General features: G+C 33.9%; 1 protein-coding gene across 21 annotated transcripts in view; it reads left to right on the forward strand.

The window, feature by feature from the left end:
- Window positions 1–24,903, forward strand: part of SYCP1 (synaptonemal complex protein 1) — a 141,752-nt gene that overhangs the window by 48,243 nt on the left and 68,606 nt on the right. For all 21 annotated transcript variants that reach the window (XR_010152649.1, XR_008548576.2, XR_008548577.2 and 18 more), the window contains 7 exons: window positions 8,533–8,637; window positions 9,614–9,717; window positions 11,163–11,280; window positions 12,104–12,174; window positions 21,645–21,726; window positions 24,465–24,527; window positions 24,688–24,750. Coding sequence is in view for 16 of the 21 variants with exons in the window: in XM_063797839.1 (XP_063653909.1) it covers window positions 8,533–8,637; window positions 9,614–9,717; window positions 11,163–11,280; window positions 12,104–12,174; window positions 21,645–21,726; window positions 24,465–24,527; window positions 24,688–24,750 (606 nt within the window). In the remaining 5 variants the exon portion in view is untranslated. The remainder of the gene's footprint in view (window positions 1–8,532; window positions 8,638–9,613; window positions 9,718–11,162; window positions 11,281–12,103; window positions 12,175–21,644; window positions 21,727–24,464; window positions 24,528–24,687; window positions 24,751–24,903) is intronic.

Below are 24,903 nucleotides of genomic sequence, written 5' to 3' on the forward strand. Positions count from 1 at the left end.
AGTTACCTGCTGACAAGGTAGAGAAAAGGATGAGACAGCTTAGATGCTGGGCTGTGTTAACTGCTGACAGGGTGAAGAGAAAAGGATGCCTGGGGGAAGAACTTATTATTCTTATGCAAGTTGTTCCTCCACTAGGGAGAGAAGCATAATTGCTGTGGGATGGAGCTGGACTCCCTGGCTGGGGGAGGGGGAGACTCCACGGGCGCTTGGCAGGGAGTGCCAGCCAGCCTCGTGGGGCCCTTGGGTCATGCTTCCCAACGGGGAGGGGAGGGCGGCGGGGAACTGCTGCTCGCCCATCTGTACCAAAAAAAGAAAGAAAAGGCCATGGAAAGGCTGGGTTGGACTGAGGCCGACATTCCAGATCTCCAGGAGCAATGGGAGTGGGGGTACAGTTTCCTCTATCCTCAGAAGAAATCCGAAGGAAAAAAGGCTTAGAAGCGAAAGAGAAAAAGATTTTTTTTTGGTTTGCATTTCACTCACCCTTTCTCAAGCCTTATGTTTCTCAAACAATATGTTGTAGGAAAAAACCGGGTTCTTGTCGCAGGATCAGGAAAGGTTAGGCTTGCAGACACTTTAAAGGGTGAGTAGGGCAGGGTTTATTGGGTGAAAAGGACAAAAAGGGCCACAGGGACTCTCAGCAAAGAGAGAGTCCTGCTAGCAGGCTTTCTGCATCACAGATTGAATCCCTGGTTACCACATAAGAGCAGGAGGGGTCAAGTTCATCCCCCACCCCGCAAACGGCAGGAGCTTCCTGAGGCCCCGCCCTGTCCTCCCAGTGGGCAGGCTTATCGGAGGTTCTCCAGGGTGCTCTTTTTACTTGGCCGTCTCATTATATATGAACAACATCAATATCTGGATTCTCAGGATCAGAATGTCTTGATTGGTGTGCAGCTCTTTACTTGTTAGCTATATGATCAAGAGCAGTTTACCTAAACTCTTGATGCCTCAGTTTTTCCATCTATGAAATGGAAAAAATAATTGTACATATTTCATAGGGTGATTGTGAGGAATAAATAAGATAATTCACTTACTCATTTAACAAACATTTGTTGAGTTTTTCAGCTGGGCATGCTGGCTCACACCTGTAATCTCAGCACTTTGGGAAGCTGAGGTGAGCAGATCACTTGAGGCCAGGAGTTCGAGATCGGCCTAGACAGCATTGCAAAACCCTGTCTCTACTAAAAATACAAAAATTAGCTGGGCGTGGTGGCAGTGTGTCTGTAATCCCAGCTACTCGGGAGGCTGAGACAGAGAATCGCTTGAGCCCGGGAGGCAGAGGTTGCAGTGAGCCGAGATTGAACCACTGCACTCCAGCCTGGGCAACAGAGTGGACCCTGTCTGAAGAACAAAAACAAACATTTGTTGAGTTTTAATTATGCTAAAACTCTGGGGATACAGTGGGGAGCAAATGGACCCATTTACTGCCTTCATGGAACAGCAGCCATCAAGTAGTCACACTTAAATTCAATCACTCATTGAAATGTAACATTACAATGGTGACAAGGGCATTAAAGGATTAGTTCATAGTATGATGAGGCCTATGATAAAAGGATTTGAACTAGTTAGGTTAGGATAGGCTTTTTTGAAGAAGTAAGGATTGAACTGAAATCTGGAGAAAAAATATAGCATATCAGATAGAGGAAACATGCTAAGATTTTTTTCATGGGAGGGAGTATGGTGAGTACATGATGAAGTGAAAGATGCTGCTGGAGAGTTAGATAGGAGCCTTACAATTCATGGCCTTGTAAATCATATCAAAGGAATTTTGTATTTATCCTAAGAGGAATGGGACACTCCAGATGATTTTAGCAGGGAGTGACTTGATCAGATTTGCATTTCAAAAAGCACATTTGGCCTGAAGGAGAATAGTGTGTTAAGGTAGAACAGTTAAGAGTAGACAGACAATCACAGTAGCCAGAGGAGAGATGATGGTGGCTTAGTCTGGGAGGTCGTAGTAGTAGTGAGAAAAAGTGATGTAGGATGACATTACCATTTGTTTAAAATACTCTCCTTTCTCCATTGAATTGCTTTTGCACATTTATTATAAAAATCAATTGGCCATGTTTGTATGGGTCTATTTCTGGACTCTCTTACGTTTTCTTGGTGTATTTGTCTATTCATTTGCCAATATTGCAGTGTCTTGATTACTGTAGATTTAATACTAAGTCTTAGAATTGAGTAATGTGATTCCTCCAACTTTATTATTCATTTTCAAAATTGTTGTAGCTATTCTAGTTCCTTTACATTTCCATATAAATTTTATAATTAGCTTTTCTTTCTTTCTTTCTTTCTTTTTTTTGAGACAGAGTCTCGCTCTGTTGCCCAGGCTGGAGTGCAGTGGTGCGATCTTGGCTCACTGCAAGCTCCGCCTCCCAGATTCATGCCATTCTCCTGTCTCAGCCTCCCGAGTAGCTGGGACTACAGGTGCCCACCACCACGCCTGGCTACTTTTTTGTATTTTTAGTAGAGATGGGGTTTCACCATGTTAGCCAGGATGGTCTCGATCTCCTGACCTTGTGATCTGCCCACCTCGGCCTCCCAAAGTGCTGGGATTACAGGTGTGAGCCACCTCGCCCCGCCTAGAATTAGCTTTTCTATACCTTAAAAAACTCTTGCTGAAATTTTTATTGGAATTGTGTGAAATATATAGATTAATTCGGGTTGAACTGACATCATTAGTACGTTGAATCTTCTAGTACATGAACACAGTATTTGTTTCTATTTTTATAGATCTTCTTTATAATGATTTATTTCATTAGCATTTTGCAGTATTCAGCATACAGTACTGTAAATGTTATATTAGGTTTATACCTAAGTATTTCTCTTTTTGCAGGTATTTTAAATAACTACCAAATAGGCATTTGATTTCTTTTTCTTGCCTTATTGCATGGGCTCAGACTTCCAGTATGCGGAATAATAGTGGTGAGCTTGTAAATCTTTGATATCCTGATCTTAAGAGAAAAACATTCAGTGTTTTACCATTAAGTTATGATGTTACTTGCAGGTTTTTTTGTAGAAAGTTCTCTTGTATTTCTAGTTCACTGAAAGTTTATATTATGAATTGATGTTGAATTGTGTGAAATGCTTTTTCTGTGTCAATTTATATGATCATGTGGTTTTTCTTCTTTAGACCATTAATGTGGTGTATTCATTGATTTACAAATATTGAATGAACCTTGCATTTCCAGGATAAACCCCATTTGGTGTTGAGTATTTTACTTTTTTCTATATTACTGAATTTTATTTGTTAATATTTTGCTGAGGATTTTTATATTTGAGTTCATAAGAGATATTGGTCTGTAGATTTCTTTTCTTTTGCTATCTGTGTCTGGTTTTGGAGACAAAGTAATGCTGGCTTTGTAAAATGAACTGAGAAGCTGTTTCACAGAGGCAGGTCTTTGCAAACCTATCCCAAAGTTCAAAGAAGCTTAAAGGCTGAAGAAAGAGGCTTATAAATCCAGTTTCTTGGAAACATTTAATAGGGACTTACAAACAGAAGCCATGTGTGTCTCAAGTAGTGGTAAGACAAGAAGATGAATCCCTGCATCGTTAACCCCCAGACCCAAGGATTATATACCTTAGAGGAGGGGTACATGTGCTTCAGAGGCAATACTAGAAATATGTCCTAAGGGCAGGATTTACAGGAAGTACCTTCTTGTACACAAGGAACAATAGATAAACTGGAAATCTTAGAGGACTTTCTGGAACGGGGGTTAAGCAGAAGCCAACGTGGTAGATTAGCTTCCAAGATAGAGTTGTTTTATGCTCCATAGAAGCTTTTGTTTCTTTTCTGTTTTCTGGAAGAGATTGTGTAAAATTGGTATAATTTCTTCTTTAAGTGGTAGAATTCTCTAGTGGAACCACTTGGGTCTACAGATTTCTTTTTGGCAAGGTCTTCACTATGGATTTAATTTTTTTTATTGTTATAGAACTATGCAGGTTACCTGTTTAATCTTGAATGATTTTGGTAGTTTTTGGTTTTAAAGAAATTAGTCCATTTCCCCCAAGTTGTCAAATTTCTGTGCATAGAATTTTTTGTAGCATTTCCTGTTATCCTTTTTAATATCTGTACAGTTTGTAGGATTACCTTCTTTTTGTTACTGATATTGGTTGTTGTGTCATTTCTCTTTTTTGTCTCTTTTTTTTTTGGAGATGGAGTCTTGTTCTGTCACCCAGGCTGGAGTGCAATGGCATGATCTAGGCTCACTGCAACCTACACCTCCTGGGTTCAAGTCATTCTCCTGCTTCAGCCTCCTGAGTAGCTGGGATTATAGGCATGCACTAACACACCCTACTAATTTTTTGTATTTTTAGTAGAGATGGGGTTTCACCGTATTGGCCAGGCTGGTCTTGAACTCCTGACCTCAAGTGATGCACCCGCCTTGACCTCCCAAAGTGCTGGGATTACAAGTGTGAGCCACCGTGCCTGGCCCCTTTTTTTATTAGTCTAGTAGAGGTTTCTTAATTTCATAGATCTTTTCAAATAATTAGTTTATATTCCATTGATTCTTTCTATTGTTTTTCTGTTTTCAATCTCATTGTTTTCTGCTCATATCTTTATTATTTCCTTCCTTCTGCTACTTTGAGTTTATTTTGCTCTCTTTCTAGATTCCTAAGGTGGAAGTTTAGATTGTTTTGAGACCTTTCTTTTCTGTAAGCATTTGCATGCTATAAATTTCCTCTAGTCACCTTTTCAGCTGCATTTCACAAATTTTTATGTGTTGTATTCTCATTTAGTTTAAAATAGTTTTAAACTTCTCTTGAGGGTTTTCCTTTGATCCCATTTAGAAGTCTATTGTTTAATTTCCATGTATTTGGAGAATTTCCTGTTATTTTTTGTTATTCTTTCCTAGTTTAACTTTGTTATGGTCAGAGAATGTACTTTTTAAAAAAATTTGTTAAGGTTTGTTTTATGTATCAGATATGATATATCTTAGTGAATGTTCCATGTGCACTGAAAATAATATGTATTCTGCTATTGTTAGGTAGAGTGTTCTGTAATTGTCAATTAGGCTCAGTTGGCTGATGGTGTTGTACAAATATATGTTTTTAATTGAATTTTTGGGTCTAATTCTATTATTTATTGAGAGAAGAGTTAAAACTAGTAGGATTTTGGAATTGTTTATCTCTTTAATTCTATCAGTGATTGCTTCGTGTGTTTTGAACTTCTGCTATAAACTTCACATTTATATCTAACTACCATATCTTCTTGATGAATTGACCCTTTGATTATAATTAAATGCCCTCAATTTCTGATAATACTTTTTTGTTTTAAAGTCTATTTTAACATATTATTATAGCCACTCCATGTTTCTTATGCTTGTTGTTTGCATGATATATCTTACAACCTACATTTGACTTTATATTTGTACATATGTGCTTATATGTAGCCTGCATATAATTGGGTCTTCTTTCTTTATGCACTCCGACAATCACTGCTAATTGGAGAATTTAGACCATTGATATCTTTAAAAATTGTTGTTTAAGTGTTGATGTGGCTTAGATTAGATTCACCATTTAAAAGTTGTTTTCCGTTTGCTCCTTTGTTTTGTTCCTCTTTTAAACTCTCTGCCTTCTTTTGGGTTACTTGAATATTTTTTGGCATTCCATTTTAATGTATCTACTGGTATTTTATCTATACTTCTCTGCATTTATTTTTGTGGCTGTTCTAAGGATTACAGCATGTATCCATTACCTTGTCTATATTGAGTTAATATTGTACCACTTCATGTTAAATGTTGAAACTTTTTTTGTTTTTCTTTTTAGATGGAGTCTTGCTCTGTTGCCCAGGCTGGAGTGCAGTGGCATGATCTCGGCTCACTGCAAGCTCCGCCTCCTGGGTTCACGCCGTTCTCCTGCCTCAGCCTCCCGAGTAGCTGGGACTACAGGCGCCCGCCATGACGCCTGGCTAATTTTTTGTATTTTTAGTAGAGATGGGGTTTCACCATGTTAGCCAGGATGGTCTCGATCTCCTGACCTCGTGATCCACCCGCCTCGGCCTCCCTATTTATGTCCTTTTCCCACTTTGTCCTTTATGCTAGAGTTGTCATATATATTACACCTACATGCATTTACATCTTCCAAGACAGTGCTATAATTTTTGCTTTAGTAGTCATATGTTTTTTAAATAACTTGAAGAAAAATGATCTTTTATATTTACTGCAATATTTACCAGTTGTGATATTCTTTATTTTTTCCTGAAGATCCACGTTTACCTCTAATATTGTTCTCCTTCAGCCTAAAGAACTTCCTTTAGTATTTCTTGTAGTGCAGTTTTGCTGCTGACAAATTTTCTTAGTTTTTCTTTTTGAATATATTATTTATTTACTCTTCATTCTGGAAGGAATTTTTTTTTTTGTTATAGGATTGTGGGTTGACAGTTTTGTTTCTTTCAGCACCTTAAAGATGATGTCTTATTGTCTTTGATCCTCCATGTTTTCTAATGAGAGACCCACATGCTTTCAAGATTTTCTCCCTAACTTTGATTTTCAGCAGTATGTAAGTGAAGTTGAATTATTATATTTGAGATTCACTGCACTTCATAAATCTGTAAATTTTTAACTTTCTTCAAATATGGGAAGTTTTGGCCATTTAAATACTTTTCTGCCCTATTTTTGCTGTCTTCTCCTTCTAAGATTACAATTATACACTGATTTGATCTTTTTATATTGTTCCATGGGTTCCTGAGGTGCTATTCATTTTATTTCAATGTTTTTTCTCTGTATTCTTCAGACTATCGTTTCTGTTGTTCTGATAGTCAGATTCACTGTCTCTTTCCTTGTAATCTCCATTGTGCTCCCATGAGCATTCAATGAATTTTTTTTTACCAGCTCTAAAATTTCCATTTGTTCTTATTTTCTATTTCTTTCCTTAGATTTTCTATCTTTTTATTCATTTTAAGAGTATTTCCTATACCTGATTGAGCAAAATTGAATTAGCTGCATTAAAGTTCTCATCTGATAAAGTTCTCACATCTTGGTTATACTGGGGTTAGCATATATCTGTTGCCTTTTCCCTTGAGAATGTTGACATTTTACCAGTTCTTTGTATGTTGAATAATTTTGGATTATATTCAGGACATTGTGAAGGTTATATTATGTAGATTCTATTACATTCTTCTGAATAATGTAAATGTTTTTGTTTTATCTATCAGTTGGCTAGATTCAAAAATAAACTTTATCTCACCTTCTATAGATGGTGCTTCAAATCTTAGTTTAATTCTCTGAGCCTTTGGTGTACTACTTTTGACTCTGTATATGAATGTATGCTTCATGGGTTGTTTTTAAATTTGTGTAGTATTCATACATAGAATCAGGAGATTACTTTCAGTGGTTCTTTGTTCTGTATGATTTCTCCTTTATATTCTGGCAGCTGGTTGTGGGTCCCAGGGCTCCTTTCCCTGGTTCTACCAGGTTCCTCTAGCAAGAGAGATGGTGGGGTTTCTATTGTAGTTTTAGCTGCCCCTACCACACTGCTTAGCAGTGACATTTCACCATTGGGACAAAGCTACCAAAACTGACAAACTCACTCCTCTTCCAGCAACTTGTGTTAGTTTTTTTTTTTACTTGTTAAAATCCTTAGGTTATATATTATCTCTCTCTCTCCCCCGCCCTCCCTCCCTCCTTCCTTCTTTCCCTCTCTCTCCCTTGCTGTACACACACACACACACACATTTATATGTATTTATGTATTTTGTCCAGAGTTTATAGAAATTTTCAGTGGGAGAGTTGGTCTCTGGGCATGAGATTATAGTGACATACTGAAAGCTAAAAGACTGCTTCTATTTTTTGATCCGTCAAATGGAGACATAAAAATCTGACTTCCATAGAATAGTGTAAAGAATGAGAATATATTTTAAGCATCTAGTAAGGGCTGGTCATACAGAAGTCATCTGAAAGCATGAAACCATGGTTATTGTTATCAATCTGTCTCCACAGTCCTTGATATAATTTAAACACTTTTCATCTTGCGTTTGTTTTGGCACAGTAGTCTCATTACTGGCTTTCTTGTTTTTAGGTTCACCCTACTTAAGCTTTCTTCTGCACTATTGCTAGTGTTATCTTTTAAAATCGCAAATATGATGATATATTGTTACAGTAACATTTATGATGATTCCACATTGTCTATAGATAAAATTCAAACTCCTTAACTACAATTAGTAGTTTTTATGGTTAATAATATAGGACTTTTTATTGTGAGGCCTTTTATAAAATCATTGTGATGTCATGCATGGGAAGACAAAGTAAAAAGTGAGTTCATAAATATATGCTGTGTTGGATAGTAGAAGGAATGATGAGAAATTAATCATCTGTAACTAAACAATTAATTATTGTGTTCCAGGGCTGTGTCTACTGAATTGTCTGTCATCATGTTTAGTCTTTGAATTTACTTAATATTGACTAATTTTCTCTTTTTAAAGAATTTTAGCCAGGGGGAAGCTCATAGTTCTTTCCACAGCTCCATTTGGGCAGTTTGATTACTTTCACTATGTGTATGGTTTGGCATTCCTGATTTGTTAATGTTTATAAATAGGGAGAAAAGGAAACGCTTTTATATGAAAATAAACAATTTGAGAAGATTGCTGAAGAATTAAAAGGAACAGAACAAGAACTAATTGGTCTTCTCCAAGCCAGAGAGGTTTGTTTAAGGAAACATTTTTATTTTAAATATTTTGTTAATAGAACATAGATTTATGGATTATGGTATAAGTATTTCTTTTTTTAAAGATTTCTTCACAAAATTCCTTTCCAAGCATTTATTATTACATTAATATATTTATGATTGATTTAAACACATCTAGACAACCCCCATATTATAATGTAAGAAAGATCAGCATTTAAAAGATCAATATGATGCATTATGCTATGGTTTATAATAGTTATATTTCTTGATGTCTTGAGTATTTTTTCTTTTGAGACAGAGTCTTGCTATGTTGCCCAGGCTGGAGTGAAGTAGCTAATTCAAATGCACAATCATTGCACACTGCAGCTTTGAACTCCTGTGCTTCCTGGCTCATCCCCTCAAGTAGCTAGGATTATAGGGGCACACCACCATGCCTAGCCAAGTATTTCTTAATTGGTACATTTGAAATTTAGACTTCATTAAGTTAGGTTCTTAGTTTATAGTACTTTTTATAGTGCTCATGTTATAGTTTTAGAATTTGTATTTTAAAGTATGTTTCCAGTCCATGACAGTATTACATCTTGTCTTTTTATAATAATAAGAACATTGTAGTTCTTATTATTTTATAATAATAAGAACATTTTAGTTTTTTAAGACACTACCTGATTTCATCAATTAATATATTCCTCCTTGATAATATAACATTTTAATAGAAATTAGTTACTTGGCAGAGTGAGAATATTTTATAGCATATAAATGTTTTTCTGGTTGAATTTTACAATATCAAGATAGAATTTACTTATACTGAATATGTCATTGTTCATTGTTTTAAAATTATAGTGATTATTCACTTTAAATTTACTCGTTTAAAATATTTGACATAACCTGCCAAATTTTTGCCAAATATATGACTTAATTACGCAGTGACTATACCTTTTAAATGAGAAAATTTGAAAAACACTTGCCATAGTTATATATGTTTATTTTGCAGAAAGAAGTACATGATTTGGAAATACAGTTAACTGCCATTACCACAAGTGAACAGTATTATTCAAAAGAGGTTAAAGATCTGAAAACTGAGCTTGAAAATGAGAAGTATGTTTTCCATTTATCTAAAAATAGCTTATGTACTCAATTCCTAAGCTTTCTGGTAATAAATAATAATTTAGTAAATTATATTTAATATTTATTTGAATGGATTTGAAATTGTATTTTATTCTTAAGGATCTAAATAATGTGCTAATTTCATTGCTAAAGAAAGTACATATCACTGACATAAGAAAAGAGTACATCCCAAATTTGAGAACCACTTTAGATCAATGTGTTACTTTTCTTAGAGGTATTTAGTTCCCCATAAAAATAATCATTTTCAGTTCTAACTGGTTGTTTTGCTAAATTATTTTATAGGTTTTTGCTGATAAAGTGTCAAAATAAAAAATTATTTCTTACATTATCCAAATAAAATATTGAATTGGATGATTTTACCTACTCAGTAAGTTTAATTTGGAGAGAAAGTGGGGAAATTATTATTGTATTATTACTCAGAGAAAAGTAAATTCAAGTAGCCAGTATAGTGGTGGTGAGCATGATTTTCCCCTTTTGGTGGCTTCTCAGTGCTAGATTAAATATGAGAAGTAAACAGTTTATGCAGCATCCTCTCCCTTCCTTTTTATCTAATTCTCTATTTCTGGTACCTTTTCAATAGTACTTTTTTAAGGGCCCTAGGTTAAACTCATCTATTAACTAATGTCCCTTTTAATGAATGGACTGGTTAGTTATTTGTACTTTAATGTAAATTTGTTATCCTTAGTATATTTGCTTTTCAACTTTTCATTGGCTTAGTGAAACACTTTATCTCCTCTTTGATGAATTTCCAGTATCATTAAGTAGAAATAGATAATAGATGCTCCTAAAATCACTCTGTAGAGCCACATACTCCTCCGCCTTCATTTAAAATTGATATTGGATGTAAGCAATACAGAAATAATCTCTCTTCCAAAGTAGAACATTTGAGATCTTTTAAGAGCAAGTTAGGTGTTGTGCAAAAAAGTTAAACTTAGTTTTTTTTTTTTTTTAATACTTTAAGTTTTAGGGTACATGTGCACAACGTGCAGGTAAAAATATCTTAATTAAACACAGCTAATGCTTCATGTACTACTTTAATCAAGTTATAGGAAGTTTGAAATAACTTCTAAGAGACAGTCTAATGGAGAGGAAAAAATTATTGAAGAAAATAATGTGCTCTTCAAAATTTGTGGAAAGTATGAAAGGATGAGCAAACAGGGAACATGCAAGGAAATATATTGTATGACATTTGAAAATTTAGTAAAGAAAAATTTCAAAAACATAAAAATTAGAGGGAATAATGTAATGATCAACCTATCACCCAGCTTCAGGAATTATAAACCAATAGTCAATTTTGTTTCATGTTTTTCCCCTAGCCCTTCATCCCTTTCCCCTATCATTATGTTGAATAAAATTCCATATTATGTCATTACATTTGTAAATATTTTGGTATGACTTTTTTTTTTAAAAAACAGGCTTAAGAATACTGAATTAACTTCACACTGCAACAAGCTTTCACTAGAAAACAAAGAGCTCACACAGGAAACAAGTGATATGACCCTAGAACTCAAGAATCAGCAAGAAGATATTAATGTGAGTTGAAAAAGAAAGTGCTGGTGACTTAGTTTTCTTCCAATTAGCAGGTTAGAATAGATGACCTCTAAAGACCCTTTGACCTTTAAAGTCTGATTGCTTTAGAGCTAAAACTTTGTTTTAGAAGAAAAATATGCATATTGGTCTTATAGGGTGGTAATAGGCAACAGAGGTTACCCTCTGATTAAAATTAAAATGGAAGCCATTACTAGAAAAAGTTAATTTAATTTTAGGCATCAAGATTTTTAAAAAGTATTTAGTCAATAGGTATTTATTAAGTCATATAAGATTGTGGAGGATACAATGATGAATAAAATGTCACCCTTTCTCTTTAAGAACTTATGACTTAATAAAAAATAGTAATTTCTCACATAACTTAAGCAAAATAGTATGTCATATATGTTGTTAGTGGGACAAGGTGCTATCAGAGTTTGCAGGATCACTTCTGCTTTGGATAAAGAGAAGGCTTCTGAGAGAATATAGCATTGATTTTGGTCTTAAAAGGTGAATTATGAGTTCAGTAGGTAACAATGAATGGAAAACAGTACTTGAAGTGACAATATGAACAAAGGATGCAGACTCAAAGTAACGCTGGAAAACCAAATGATACTTGTTTTGTTAACTGTTATATAGAGATTGTTGGGAGAATAATTAAAGTAAGGCTTAAAAAGTAGTATGGAACTATACAAGTTGAAAAGCCCATTTTTTTGCTTTATATATAACTAAATAAATTTTATGCTGATAGATAAAGGTCTTAAATAGTAGTTTAAATTTTATTTTTGTTTAAACAAAATAATTGATATAAACAACATTATTTCTTTAGAATAACAAAAAGCAAGAAGAAAGGATGTTGAAACAAATAGAAAATCTTCAAGAAACAGAAACCCAATTAAGGCAAGACTAACAAATTGGCCTTTTTTTGTCTGGCAAAAGATTTTGATATTTCTTTTCTATTAACTTGTTATCATTAATTTAAATTGGACTGCTGTTGAATATTTTATAAAGTAAAAATTAGACATAAATCACTGTTGTGGAATCCTGCTTAAAAATAAAATTATAATAATGTCTGCTTTATACTTAGTGTTAAAAGTTAGTGAGATTAGACAGAAATTTTAAAGCATCATAAACCTTCTAATTCTTTAATATTTAATTAAGAAAATATATTAATCACATTTAATAAATTAAATCACAATTTAATTTAATAATCACATTTAATATAGAAATCTTAAAAATTACTTCTAATCATATGAACTATTATAATACTAGAGTATTTATACCCACTCTCTATATTTTTTTTTTACATTTTAAAAAATTATCTTTATTTAGGTTTCTGATTCAGCACATGTATCAAAGACTAATCAACATAAAGGAGTAAATAAGACATTAATTGAAAGTCTTACATCTCTCTAAACTCTGACCAAGAATGTCAAGATTGCCACTATTACCAGAACTCCAACCTAGTCAAGTTGTAGACAAGCTATCATGAACAACATACAGTGTGCGCAGATATGCAGAGGCAAAAGGCATGCTAGCGCTTGGCTCTCCTCTTTTCCTTGTTGACATCTTTCTGTTTGACAGTCCACTTTTGCTTTCTAGGCTAAGTTCCAAATTAAGTCCAAAGAAGGCTCAGGGTCAACCTGACCAGATACTCTTCTGGAGGAATGCATTCTTAAACTGTTGTGCCTGCAACTTTGTTTTTGCCAGGATGAAGTTCAGACTGGGATGTACAATACAATCTAGATGATGGTGCAGACTAAGTCAAGAACTAAAGTTGAGCAGTAACCTGAGTTAAGGCATGAATGCAGACACACATATGCACACACACAGCACCCATGCTATCAAGACACAAGATTTTTTCAGTTGCCTCACGAGAGGCAACCTGGGCTTTGCAGTTAATCAGAACTGCTGAGCATTCCAGAAAATGCCCCCTACGACTTTATGCTAACAGCTGTGTGTATGTTTTAATCAAAAAATTAAAGAAAGAAGAAAAAAAACTAAAAAAAAAAAAACAAACTAAAAAACAAAGAAAAAAACAAACAAAAAATCACCAAAAACCTAGAAACCCCTTAATCTCTTACAATGGCTCTTGAGCATGGAACTCATGTAGCAGCATCAATGGCTGGCTCTTTAACAATTTGGAAATAAAAGGTTGTTTTTTTGTATTTCTTTGGTAGCTATCACTACAAAGTTTTCAGTGTTGGTTACCTATAAGACAAGTACTAGACAGAAGATCAAGTTACACAGAAATATTTCTTCTGTACTGATAAGATACAAATATTGAGCTCTCAAAGCACAAGTTACTATGCTTTTTCTTGCCTTATTGGGCATTCTCTAAAAGCAAGGCTTTGTGCAGGAAAAGTTCATGTCTACCTAACAAAGGGTGATACGTGTTCTATTTTCCTACAAGTGAACAATTAACACAAATTCACATTATCAATTATTTCTGGTTGAATCCGTTAGAAGCCAATTACAAAGGGACAGCAGCACTTGGTGTCAAAGCCACTTTCTGGTCACACATTCATTCCATGGTTGCTAGTCAGTATCTCAGGAGCTCAGAATTTAAAACTCCTTTCAGTCAAATAAGGAGTAAGTTCAATTAAAGACTTCCACTATCTGCCAAATTTCTAGAATTCTGTCTAGAGGGCTAGCATGCTTGATGAGAGAAAGCAGTTCAGAGCCCAAAGAGGTGTCAGGTATTAGGTAAGTTAATTTGGTTTTGTATAAAAGGCATGGTAATCCGGCAACAGAGTACTTATCCTATTAGCAGCACAGTGGTAGCCAAGGGTCTCTGTCTGCAAGTCAGGAAAATGAAGCTACTGAAGCCCCTGTTGCTCCCGCCTGCCTGCAGGATGGCTACTGATTTTACAAAGGCCTTCTGGGAGCCAATCCAGGGCTCACCTGTGAGAGTGGGTAACAGAATGGCAGGAACCATGTTCAGCCCCCATGAGAAGTGCCCGACTGAGGGAAGTCAGCTTCCCATAGGTGTACCCACTCTATATTTTAAAGAATGTATTTGGTCATTGCTTATAATCATACATATATAATTTTATATGTGGTTTTTCCATTTAATATTATTTTTAGCATTATTAATGTTTTTATGTGTTTTCACAGTCATCTATTTTAATGCCCATCTACCAGTCATTCAAGTGGATGTAATGACATTATTTTAGTCATTTTTACTTTTGGATATTTATGTTTTTTAGTTTTTCATTTTCATAGATAATACTAGTAAACATGTTGGCACATAAATACTTTTTCCTTATTTTGAATTGGATCATAGTAATAATGATTTCTATGGCTTGATGGTTAGTTTCCAATAGGTTGTATCATTGTAAACCATGCAATACAACAAATATTAAATGAAAATGCTGGTCCTAAAATGTTTTAATTGATATTGGGTATTATTAATTTATTGATAATTTAAAAGATAAGGATAAGTCATTTTTGGTATGATTTGTGATTTTTATTTTTTGGATAAGCTTTGGAAGCTTTCAAGTTTGATTTTAGAATTTCTTCTTTTTAAAATTGTCTGCTTATACCTGTTGCCCTCTAATCTTTTGAGGTTTTTTTTTTTTATTGATTTGCTTAAGCTTCTAAAAATATATTAATCTTTTACCTGGTTTATTTATAGCACATATTTTCCCTAACCTGTTGTTTTCCTTTAACTTCAGAGAACTTTTTATTATATGAAAGGTTTCAATTTTTTATTAAACTTGATTGTCTTTTGTGATTTTACCATTGCTTCTTTTAAGGTTTCTTTTTAATTTTTGATTTTTAATTTTTGTGGGTGCATAGTAGGTATATATAAGTATGGGGTATATAAGACATTTTGATACAGGCATACAATGTGTAATAATCATATCAGAGTAAATGGGGTACGCATCACTTTAAGCATTTATCCTTTGTGTTACAAATAGCCCAATTATACTTTTACTTTTAAAAAAAGTACATGTAAATTATTATTGATTATAATCACCTTGTTGTGCTATTAAATACTACATGTGATTCACTTTCTATTTTTTGTACTCATTAACCATCTCCATTTCTTCCTATCACCACTACTCTTCCTAGCCCTTGGAAACCCTCTTTCTACTCTCTATCTAAATGAGTTCAATTGTTGTAACTTTAGCTCCTTCAAATAAGTGAACATGCAAAGTTTGTCTGTCTGTACCTGTCTTATTTCAGTTAACTTAATGACCTCCAGTTCCATCTATGCTGTTGCAAATGACAAGATCTCATTCTTTATTATGGCTGAATAGTACTCCATGGTGTATATGCATCACATTTTTGTTATCCATTCACCTGTTGATGGACACTTACATAGCTTCCAAATATTGGCCATTGTGAACAGTGCTTCAATTAACAGAGTGCAAATGACTCTTAGATATACTGATTTCCTTTCTTTTGGGTGTATACACAGGAGTGGGATTGCTGGGTGGTACGGTAGCTCTATTTTTGAGGAACCTCCAAGCCGTTCTCCATAGTGGTTGTACGAATTTACATTCCCACCAGCAGTGTATGAGGGTTTCCTTTTTCTCTGCATCCTTGCCAGTATTTTTTATTGCCTGACTTTTGGATAAAAGCCATTTTAACTGGGGTAAGATGATATCTCATTGTAGTTTTGATTTGCATTTCTCTGATGATCAATGATGTTGATCACCTTTTCATATACCTGTTTGCCATTGGTATGTCTTCTTTTGAAAAATGCCTATTTAAATCTTTCGCCCATTTTTTCCCATAGGATTATTAGATTTATTCCCATAGAGTTTTTTGAGCCCCTTATATATTGTGTGTATTAATCCCTTGTCAGATGGATAGTTTACAAATATTTTTTCCCATGCTGTGGGTTGTGTCCTCCCTTTGTTGATTTTTTTTTTTTTTTTTTTTTTTTTTTTGCTGTGCAGAAGCTTTTTAACTTGATGTGATCTGACTTATCTATTTTTGCTTTGGTTGTCTGTAATTGTGGGATATTACTCAAGAAATCTTTGCCCAGTCCAATGTCCTGGAGAGTTTCCTCGACGGTTTCTTTTAGTAATTTCATAGCTTGAGATCTTGGATTTAAGTCCTTGATCCATTTTGATTTGATTTTTATATATGGCAAGAGATAGGGGTCTAGTTTCATTCTTCTGCATATGGATATATGGATATCCAGTTTTCCCAGCACTGTGTATCGAGACTATCCTTTCCCCAATGTGTGATCTTGGCACCTTTGTCAAAAATGAGTTCACTGCAGATGTATGGATTTGTTTGTGAGTTCTCTGTTCTGTTTCATTGGTCTATATTTCTGTTTTTATGCTAATGCCATGCTGTTTTGGTTACTATAGCTAGGTAGTACATTTTGAAATCAGGTAATGTAATTCCTCTAGTTTTGTTCTTTTTGCCCAGAATATCTTGGGCTATTCTGGGTCTTTTGTGGTTCTATATAAATTTTAGGATTGTTTCTTCTATTTCTGTGAAGAATGTCATTGGTATTTTGATAGAGATTGCATTGAATCTGTAGACTGCTTTGGGTAGTACAGACATTTTAACAGTATTGATTGTTCCAGTCCGTGAACACGGAGTGTCTTTCCTTTTTTTGTGTGTCCTCTTAAATTTCATTAATCAGTGTTTTATAGTTTGCATTGTAAAGATTTTTCACTTTTTTGGTTGGGTTAATTTCTGGGTGTTTAATTTTATTCATAGCTATTGTAAATGGGAGTACTTTCTTGATTTATTTTTCAGATTGTTTGCTGTTGGCATATAGAAATGCTACTGATTCTTTTATCCTGAAACTTTCCTGAATTTGCTTATTAGTTCTAATAGTTTTTTGGTGAGATCATTAGGCTTTTCCAAGTATAAGATTATACTTGGAAATATACATCTGCACTCAAGGATAATTTGACTTCTTTTCCAATTTGAATGCCCTTTATTTCTTCCTTTTGTCTAATTCCTGTAGCTAAGACCTCCAGTACTATGTTGAATAACAGTGGTGAAAGTGGGCATCCTTGCTGTGTTCCAGGTCTAAGAGGAAAGACCTTCAGTGTTTCCCCATTCAGTATGATACTAACTGTGGGTCAGTCATATATGCTTTTATTATGTTGAGCTATGTTCCTTCCGTATCCCGTTTTTTGAGGGTTTTTATCATGAACAGATGTTGAATTTTATCAAATGCTTTTCAGCATCAATTGAAATGATCATATGGTTTTTGTCCTATAGCATGTTGATATAATGTATCACATTGATTTATTTGTATATGTTGATTATCCTTACATTTGTGGGATAAATCTCACTTGGTTATGATTAATGATCTTTTTAATGTATTGTTGAATTTGGTTTGCTAGTATGTTGTTGAAGATTTTTGCATCAATGTTCATCAGGGATATTGGCCTTTAGTTTCCTTTTTTAATGTGTCTTTATTTGGCTTTGGTATCAGGGTAATACTTGCCTCACAGAATGAGTTTAGCTATATTCCCTCCTCCTTTATTTTTTGGAATAGTTTCTGTAGGATTGATATTAATTCTTTAAATGTTTTGAAAAATTCAGCAGTGAAGCCATCAGGTCCTGGGTTTTTCTTTGCTGGAAGACTTTTTATTATAGCTTTGATCTCATTACTTGTTTTTGGTCTGTTCAGGTTTTAGATTTCTTCGTGGTTCAATTTTGGAGGGTTGTATGTGTCTAGGTATTTATCCATTTCTTCTAGGTTTTCCAATTTATTGATGTGTAGTTGCTTAGAGTAGCCTCTAATGATCCTTTGAATTTCTGTGATATTGGTTATAATGTCTCCCTTTTCATCTCCTTTTTTAAATTTATTTTGGTCTTCTCTCTTTTTTTCTTAGTTCGTCTTCCTAAAGTTTTGTCAATTTTATCTTTTCAAAAAACCAACTTTTTGTTTTGTTGATGTTTTGTATTGTTTTCTTTAATTTCATTTATTTCTGCTCTGATCTTTATTATTTCTTCTCTTCTACTAATTTGGGTTTGGTTTGCTCTTCTTTTTGTAGTTTTTTAAGATGCATCATTAGGTTATTTGACTTTTTAAAACTTTTTTGATGTAGGCACTTATAAACACACCTCTTAATACTCCTTTTGCTGTATCCCATAGGTTTTGGTATGTTGTCTTTCTATTATCCTTTGTTTCAAGACATTTTTCAGTTTTCTTCTTAATCTCTTTATTGACCCACTAACCATTCAGGAGCATATTTTTAAATTTTCATGTGTTTTTACCGTTTTCAAAATTCTTCTTGTTATTAACTTTCAGTTCAATTTCATTGTAGTCAGAGTAGGTACTTGATATGATTTCAATTTTTTTAATGTTTTAAGACTTGTTTTGTGGCTTAACATATGGTCTGTCCTTGAGAATGTTCCATGTGCTTAGGAGAAGGATGTTTATTCTGCAATTGTTGGATGAAATGTTCTGTAAATATATATTAGGTTCATTTGGTCTAAAGTGCAGATTGATTGATGTTTCTTTGGATGCTCAAAGTCTGGGTGATTTGTCCAATGCTGAAAGTGGGGTGTTTAAGTTACCAGCTATTATTTTACTGGAACCTATCTCTCTTTAGCTCTAATAATATTTGTTTTATATATCTGTGTGCTCCAGTGTTGGGTGCATATATCTTTGTAATTTTTATATTCTCTAGCTGAATTCATCCCTTTATCATTATATAATGACCTTCTTTGTCTCTTTTTATAGTTTTTGTATTGAAATCCATAATGTCTGGCATAAGTATAGCTATTTCTGCTCTTTTTTAGTTTCCATTTGCATGGAGTTTCTTTTACCATTCCTATATTTTCAGTCTCTGTGTATCTTTACAGGTGAAGAGGTGTTTCTTGTTAGGCAACAGCCTGTTGGGTCTTGTTTTTCTATCCATTCAATTGCTCTATGTCTTTTGATTGAAGAGTTTAGTCCATTTACATTCAATGTTATTATTGATAAGTAAGGACTTACTCTAGCCATTTCGTTATTTGTTTTCTGGTTGTTTTGTGGTCTCTTCTTTCTTTCCTTCATGTTTTCCTTTTAGTGAAGGCAATTTTCTTTGGTGGTATATTTTAATTTCTTACTTTTTCATTTTTTTTATTTGTTGTATTTTTTTATTTGAAGTTACCATTAGGCTTGCAAATAATATCTTATAACCCATTATTTTAAACTGATGACAAGTTAACTGATTGCATAAGCAAATAAACAAAGAGAAAACTAATAAAAACTCTATACTTTGTTTCCCTGGTTTTAAACTTTTTGTTGTTTTTATTTATATTTTATTATTGTGTTTATGTCTGGAAAAATTGTTATTATTTTTCATCAGTTCATCTTTTTGTCTTCCTACTTAAGATACGAGGCCAGCTACGGTGGCTCACTCCTGTAATCCCAGCACTTTGGGAGGCCGAGGCAGGCAGATCACCTGAGGTCAGGAGTTTGAGACCAGCCAGGCCAACATGGTGAAACCCTGTCTCTACTAAAAATAGAAAAATTAGCCGGGTGTGGTGGTGGGTGCCTGTAATCCCAGCTACTGGGGAGGCTGAGGCAGGAGAATTGCTTGAATCTGGGAGGTGGAGGTTGCAGTGAGTGACAAGAGTGAGACTCTGTCTCAAAAAAAAAAAAAAAAAAAAACAGATATGAGCAGTTACATTCCACAATTACAGTGTTATAATGTTCTATGTATTTACTGTTACCAGTGAGTTGTGTATCTTCAGATGATTTCTTATTGCTCATTAACATTCTTTTCTTTCACATGGAAGAACTCTTTACCATTTGTTGTAAGACAGGTCTGGTGTTAATGAAATTTCTTAGCTTATGTTTGTCTGAAAAAGTCTTTATTTCTCCTTCATGTTTGAAGGATATTTTCACTGGATATACTCTTCTAGGGTAAAAGTTTTTTCCTTCAGCACTTTAAATATGTCATGACCCTCTCTGGGCCTGTAAGGTTTCCATTGAAAAGTCTGCTGCCAGACATACTATATGTTATTTATTTCTTTTCTCTTGCTGCTTTTGGGATTCTTTCTTTATCCTTGACCTTTGTGAGTTTGATTTTTAAGTGCCTTAAGGAAGCCTTCTTTGGTTTAAATATAGTTGGTGTTCTAAGAACCTTCTTGTCCTTGAATATTTAGATCTTTCTCTAGGTTGGGAAGTTCTCTGTTATTATCGCCTTGAATCAACTTTCTACCCTTATCTCTGTCTCTACCTCCTCTTTAAGGCCAATGACTCTTAGATTTGCCCTTTTGAGGCTGTTTTCTAGATCTTGTAGGCATGTCTACTAGGCATTCTTGTATTGCTATAAAGAAATACCTGAGACTGGGTAATTTCTAAAGAAAAGAGGTTAATTGGTTCATAGTTCCATAGGTCGTACAGAAAGCATGGTGATGGCATCTGCTCAGCTTCTTGGAAGGCCTTAGGGAAATTTTACTCATGGTAGAAAGCAAAGGAGGCACTTCACATGGCAAAAGCAGGAGCAAGAGTGGTGGGGAGGACACACTTTTAAACATCCAAATGTTGCAAGAGTTTGCTATTGCAGACATCACCAAGCCATGAGGGATCCTCCCCCATGACCCAAACACCTCCCACCAGGCCCTACCTCCAATATTGGTGATTACATTTCAATATGAAATTTGGGTGAGAGCAAATATCCAAACTGTATCATTGCACTTCCCCGCACCCAAATCTCATGTACTTTTCACATTCCTAAATACAATCATGCCTTCCAAATAGTCCCCCAGAGTCTAACTCATTCCACCATTAACTCAAAAGTCCAAAAGCCAAAATCTCATCTGAGACAAGGCAAATCCCCTCCACCTGTAAAATCAAAACAAGTTAATTACTTCCAAGATACAATTGATAAATACTCCCATTCCAAAATGGAGAAATCAGCCAGAAGAATTGAGTTCAGGTTCCATGCAAATCTAAAACCCAGCAGGGCAGTCATTAAATCTTAAAGCTCCAAAATAATCTCCTTTGACTCTATATACCACATTCAGGGAACACTGCTGCAAAGGGTGGACTCCTAAGGCCTTGGGCAGCTCTGCCCCTGTTGCTTTGTATTTTGATATTTAGTTTCTCTTTTTTAAAACTATAAAAACATTTTAAGCCATCAATTTACTTCTGAACACAATGATGAATTTATGATATAGTGTTTGATATGTAGTGTTTCCATGTTCATTATTTTCTAAACAACTTGTTTTTATATTTTAAGTTTCTGTTTAATCCATTAGTAGCCTAGATGAATTCCACATATTTGGGGGCTCTTGTTTGTACTTATATTATGAAGTATTCAGTTTTGGTTTTTTACATTTGGTTAAAGAATGTGGTCTTTAAGACTTCCTTATTTTGAGTTATTTGAGATCTTCTTTAGGCCTAATAATTTTTAGTATAATGTCACTCTTCCATTTTCTTTTAGAAATGAACTAGAATATGTGAGAGAAGAGCTAAAACAGAAAAGAGATGAAGTTAAATGTAAATTGGACAAGAGTGAAGAAAATGTATGTTATATTTAATAATGGATTGTATCACAAAATTTCAAATTATAAAAGCAACACCATATGTCTAAACTAAAATAAAGGGAAGTATACTATTGTATAAATAATAGTGATCTAGAGACTGTCATCAGCCATCAACCTTAAATATCTGGGAAAGGTTGGATTATTTTACTATTGATATCTATATCTAGAAGAAATAGTGGCATAATTCTGATTTTCTTTTAACGTGTTCAATATTTAATGTAGACTCAACATTTTTTAGGCTAAATAAAAGGCTCATACTTCAGTAATATAAAATATATGGATGACAAATTATTTAATAAGTTTGTGTCATGCTTTGGTGAATATGATATCAAATTAAGATAATAAGGTTTTTAGGGAAGAGTGTCATGAAAATGGAATAGTACAAGATATGTGACATGATTATAGTATATATTATACAGATTGGAAGAAAATTGTGCCAAAGTGGAAGATTGATCTAGATTTTGAGGTCTTTGATTGTGTTTTTTTGTTCATTCAACAAATATTGACCACCTACTATGTGCCAGGCACTGTTCTGGGTGTTACGTTTGGATTTCATTTATTTGGTAGAGAGTAGTGATCTAATTAAAGTTTTTTATTGAGCAGGTGACACCTTTTAATATTTGAGGATGGAATGGGGAGAGATAAAAGGCATTGGAATCAGTTGGAAAGCTATTAAAAGTCATCTTGAAAGTTCTAAAAAAATCTTGGAGAGGACTCTGGCCTAGTTCAGTTCATACTTATTCCTGAGTCAATCACTGTGGCTGGGGGCTAGAGTAACCTGGCTAAGCCTGAGCCGCATGTCGACTCATAGAGATAGAGTTAGCCAGCAGGACTACTGTGGATTTTATAGTAGAGGAATTCTTGCAGGAAAGGGTGCTGGCCAGACCAAACATAGGTTCTCTATTTGGATACTATTAGAGTCTATAGAAAGGACATCTAATCCAAACTTGAGCTAGGGCGTGCTTCCTGAAAGAAGTCACATTCAATGTGAAGCCTTAGATTAATAGGGATTAGTGGAGGACAGGTGGTGGACACAAGTATAGCAGGGAGGATAATATTCTAAGTTAAAAAAACATAAACATTATATGGGTAAGCCTGAAAGTATCAGAGCATGGCATATTTAAGTAACTACAAAAAATTCATTGTAACTAAAAGATGGAGTTTAAGGTAGTGGTGGTAGAGGGCAGAGTGAGGAAAGATGAGGGTAGAGAGAGGTAAGCATGGAGAGATGAAGGTGGGGAAAAATGAGGGTGGATCATTTAAGGCCACCTAAGAGTTTGAGGTCATTGAAGAATTTTGACATGAGGATTGTTAAAATTATATTTACACTTTTGAGAGCTGTAAAACTATTGGAATAGTTCAAGGATGAGATAAGGTACCATTTTAAAGGGCTTACAATAGACCAGGTGCATTCTAGTTTCTTTCTATGTATTATCTTACTTAACTAGAAGTCATTATTGCTCTTATTTTATAAATTGGGAAATCAGACCTCCAAAGGATAAAAACCTTTAAAAGGTTACATGACTAAGAAGTAGTAGAGGTGGTCTTCTACATTCTTTAAATTATACCACATTTTCCTCCCTGAAAAGCTGTTTTTCTTTTAGTTCATATTTATTAGTTAAATTCAACCTGAAAAAAATGAACTTAATGTGCTAAATACTTGGTATGTAATTCACTACTTTAAAATTTGTATCAGAGGCCACTGCAGATCATTAAGCCTGTTGTTTGTTAATGGAGAAAAACATGAATTTAATTTTTAATGTAAAATAAAATCCTCCATTAAGAATTTAAGACATAATTTATTTTGCCAATATAGAAAATATTAGTGACGATTTAAGGAAAAAAATGAAATGCATGACAAATTTTTAGCATATTTCAGTTTTCCATATTTGGATTTCAACTTACCTGTTAAAACAGTTTCCCAGAAAGAATCCAGGTTGTAAATATTTCCCAGATATTTTGTGTGACATTGAATTTCATTACACTTTTCTTCCCCCAATCTGCTACCTTAGTTCAGACATTTTTTATTTTATATATATTTTATCTATCTGAGTCTTAGTTTCCTCATCTCTCAAATGGAGATAATACCTATCCTTTCTATCTCATTGGATTGTTGCAAAGTTCAGAATTAATAAATGTTTGTGAAAGCTATATTTAAGGGATTATAAACATTTATGTACAAGACAATTTAAAAAATTCGAGATAAACTGGGAAAGCTGATAAAACATTGCAAAGATAAGAATGATGAATGTTGACATATAAGCAGTAACATGAAAATGATTTTTTTAACTGAGAGAAATTATATATATTTATGGTATACAAAGTGATGTTTTGATATATGTATACATTGTGAAATGATTAAATCATGCTAGTTAACATATTCATCACTTCACATACAAAGATAATTTTTTTTTAAAAAAAGAGATACTGAGGCTGAGTATAGTGGCTCACACCTGTAATCCCAGCACTTTGGGAGGCTGGGGTGAGAGGATCACTTGAACCCAGGAGTTGGAAGTTGCAGTGAGCTATGATTGCATTTGTATTTAGATGATCTTTATTGAAATTTGTGATTTTAGTATAATTTTTATATTAATGGAATTGCCATGATTTTGAAGTGACCTTTATCAGTACTTTATGCAATATTTTTATTAGTCTGAGATTGCCTGTTTTGACTGGTATACTGAATAAAATAGCTATAATTTCTCACAATTTTTTAGTGTAACAATTTAAGGAAACAAGTTGAAAATAAAAACAAGTATATTGAAGAACTTCAGCAGGAGGTATGTATTTTTTATAAATATTCTCAAAATCAAACTGATATTTTCACCACAGTTTTAGAGAATAATGCTTTCCCTTCCTTTAGTAATTTAAGTCTAAGTCAGTAGCAAGGTAAGTTTGAATAACTTTAGTACTAAATATAATTATTTTTACTTTTAACAGAATAAGGCCTTGAAAAAAAAAGGTACAGCAGAAAGCAAGCAACTGAATGTTTATGAGATAAAGGTATTTGGCATCTTTATTTTTGTTTTTTAAATACTAATAGATGAGAATTTAGACATTTTATTCCACTTGTTTATACAGTATAAATTCAATTTATACCATAACAGTATAAATTGAAAAGTTGAAAGGTTGTTATCTTTTTAAATAGAGGAGATC

Source organism: Pan troglodytes, chromosome 1 (genome assembly GCF_028858775.2).
Source record: "Pan troglodytes isolate AG18354 chromosome 1, NHGRI_mPanTro3-v2.0_pri, whole genome shotgun sequence".
Lineage (NCBI taxonomy): Eukaryota > Metazoa > Chordata > Mammalia > Primates > Hominidae > Pan > Pan troglodytes.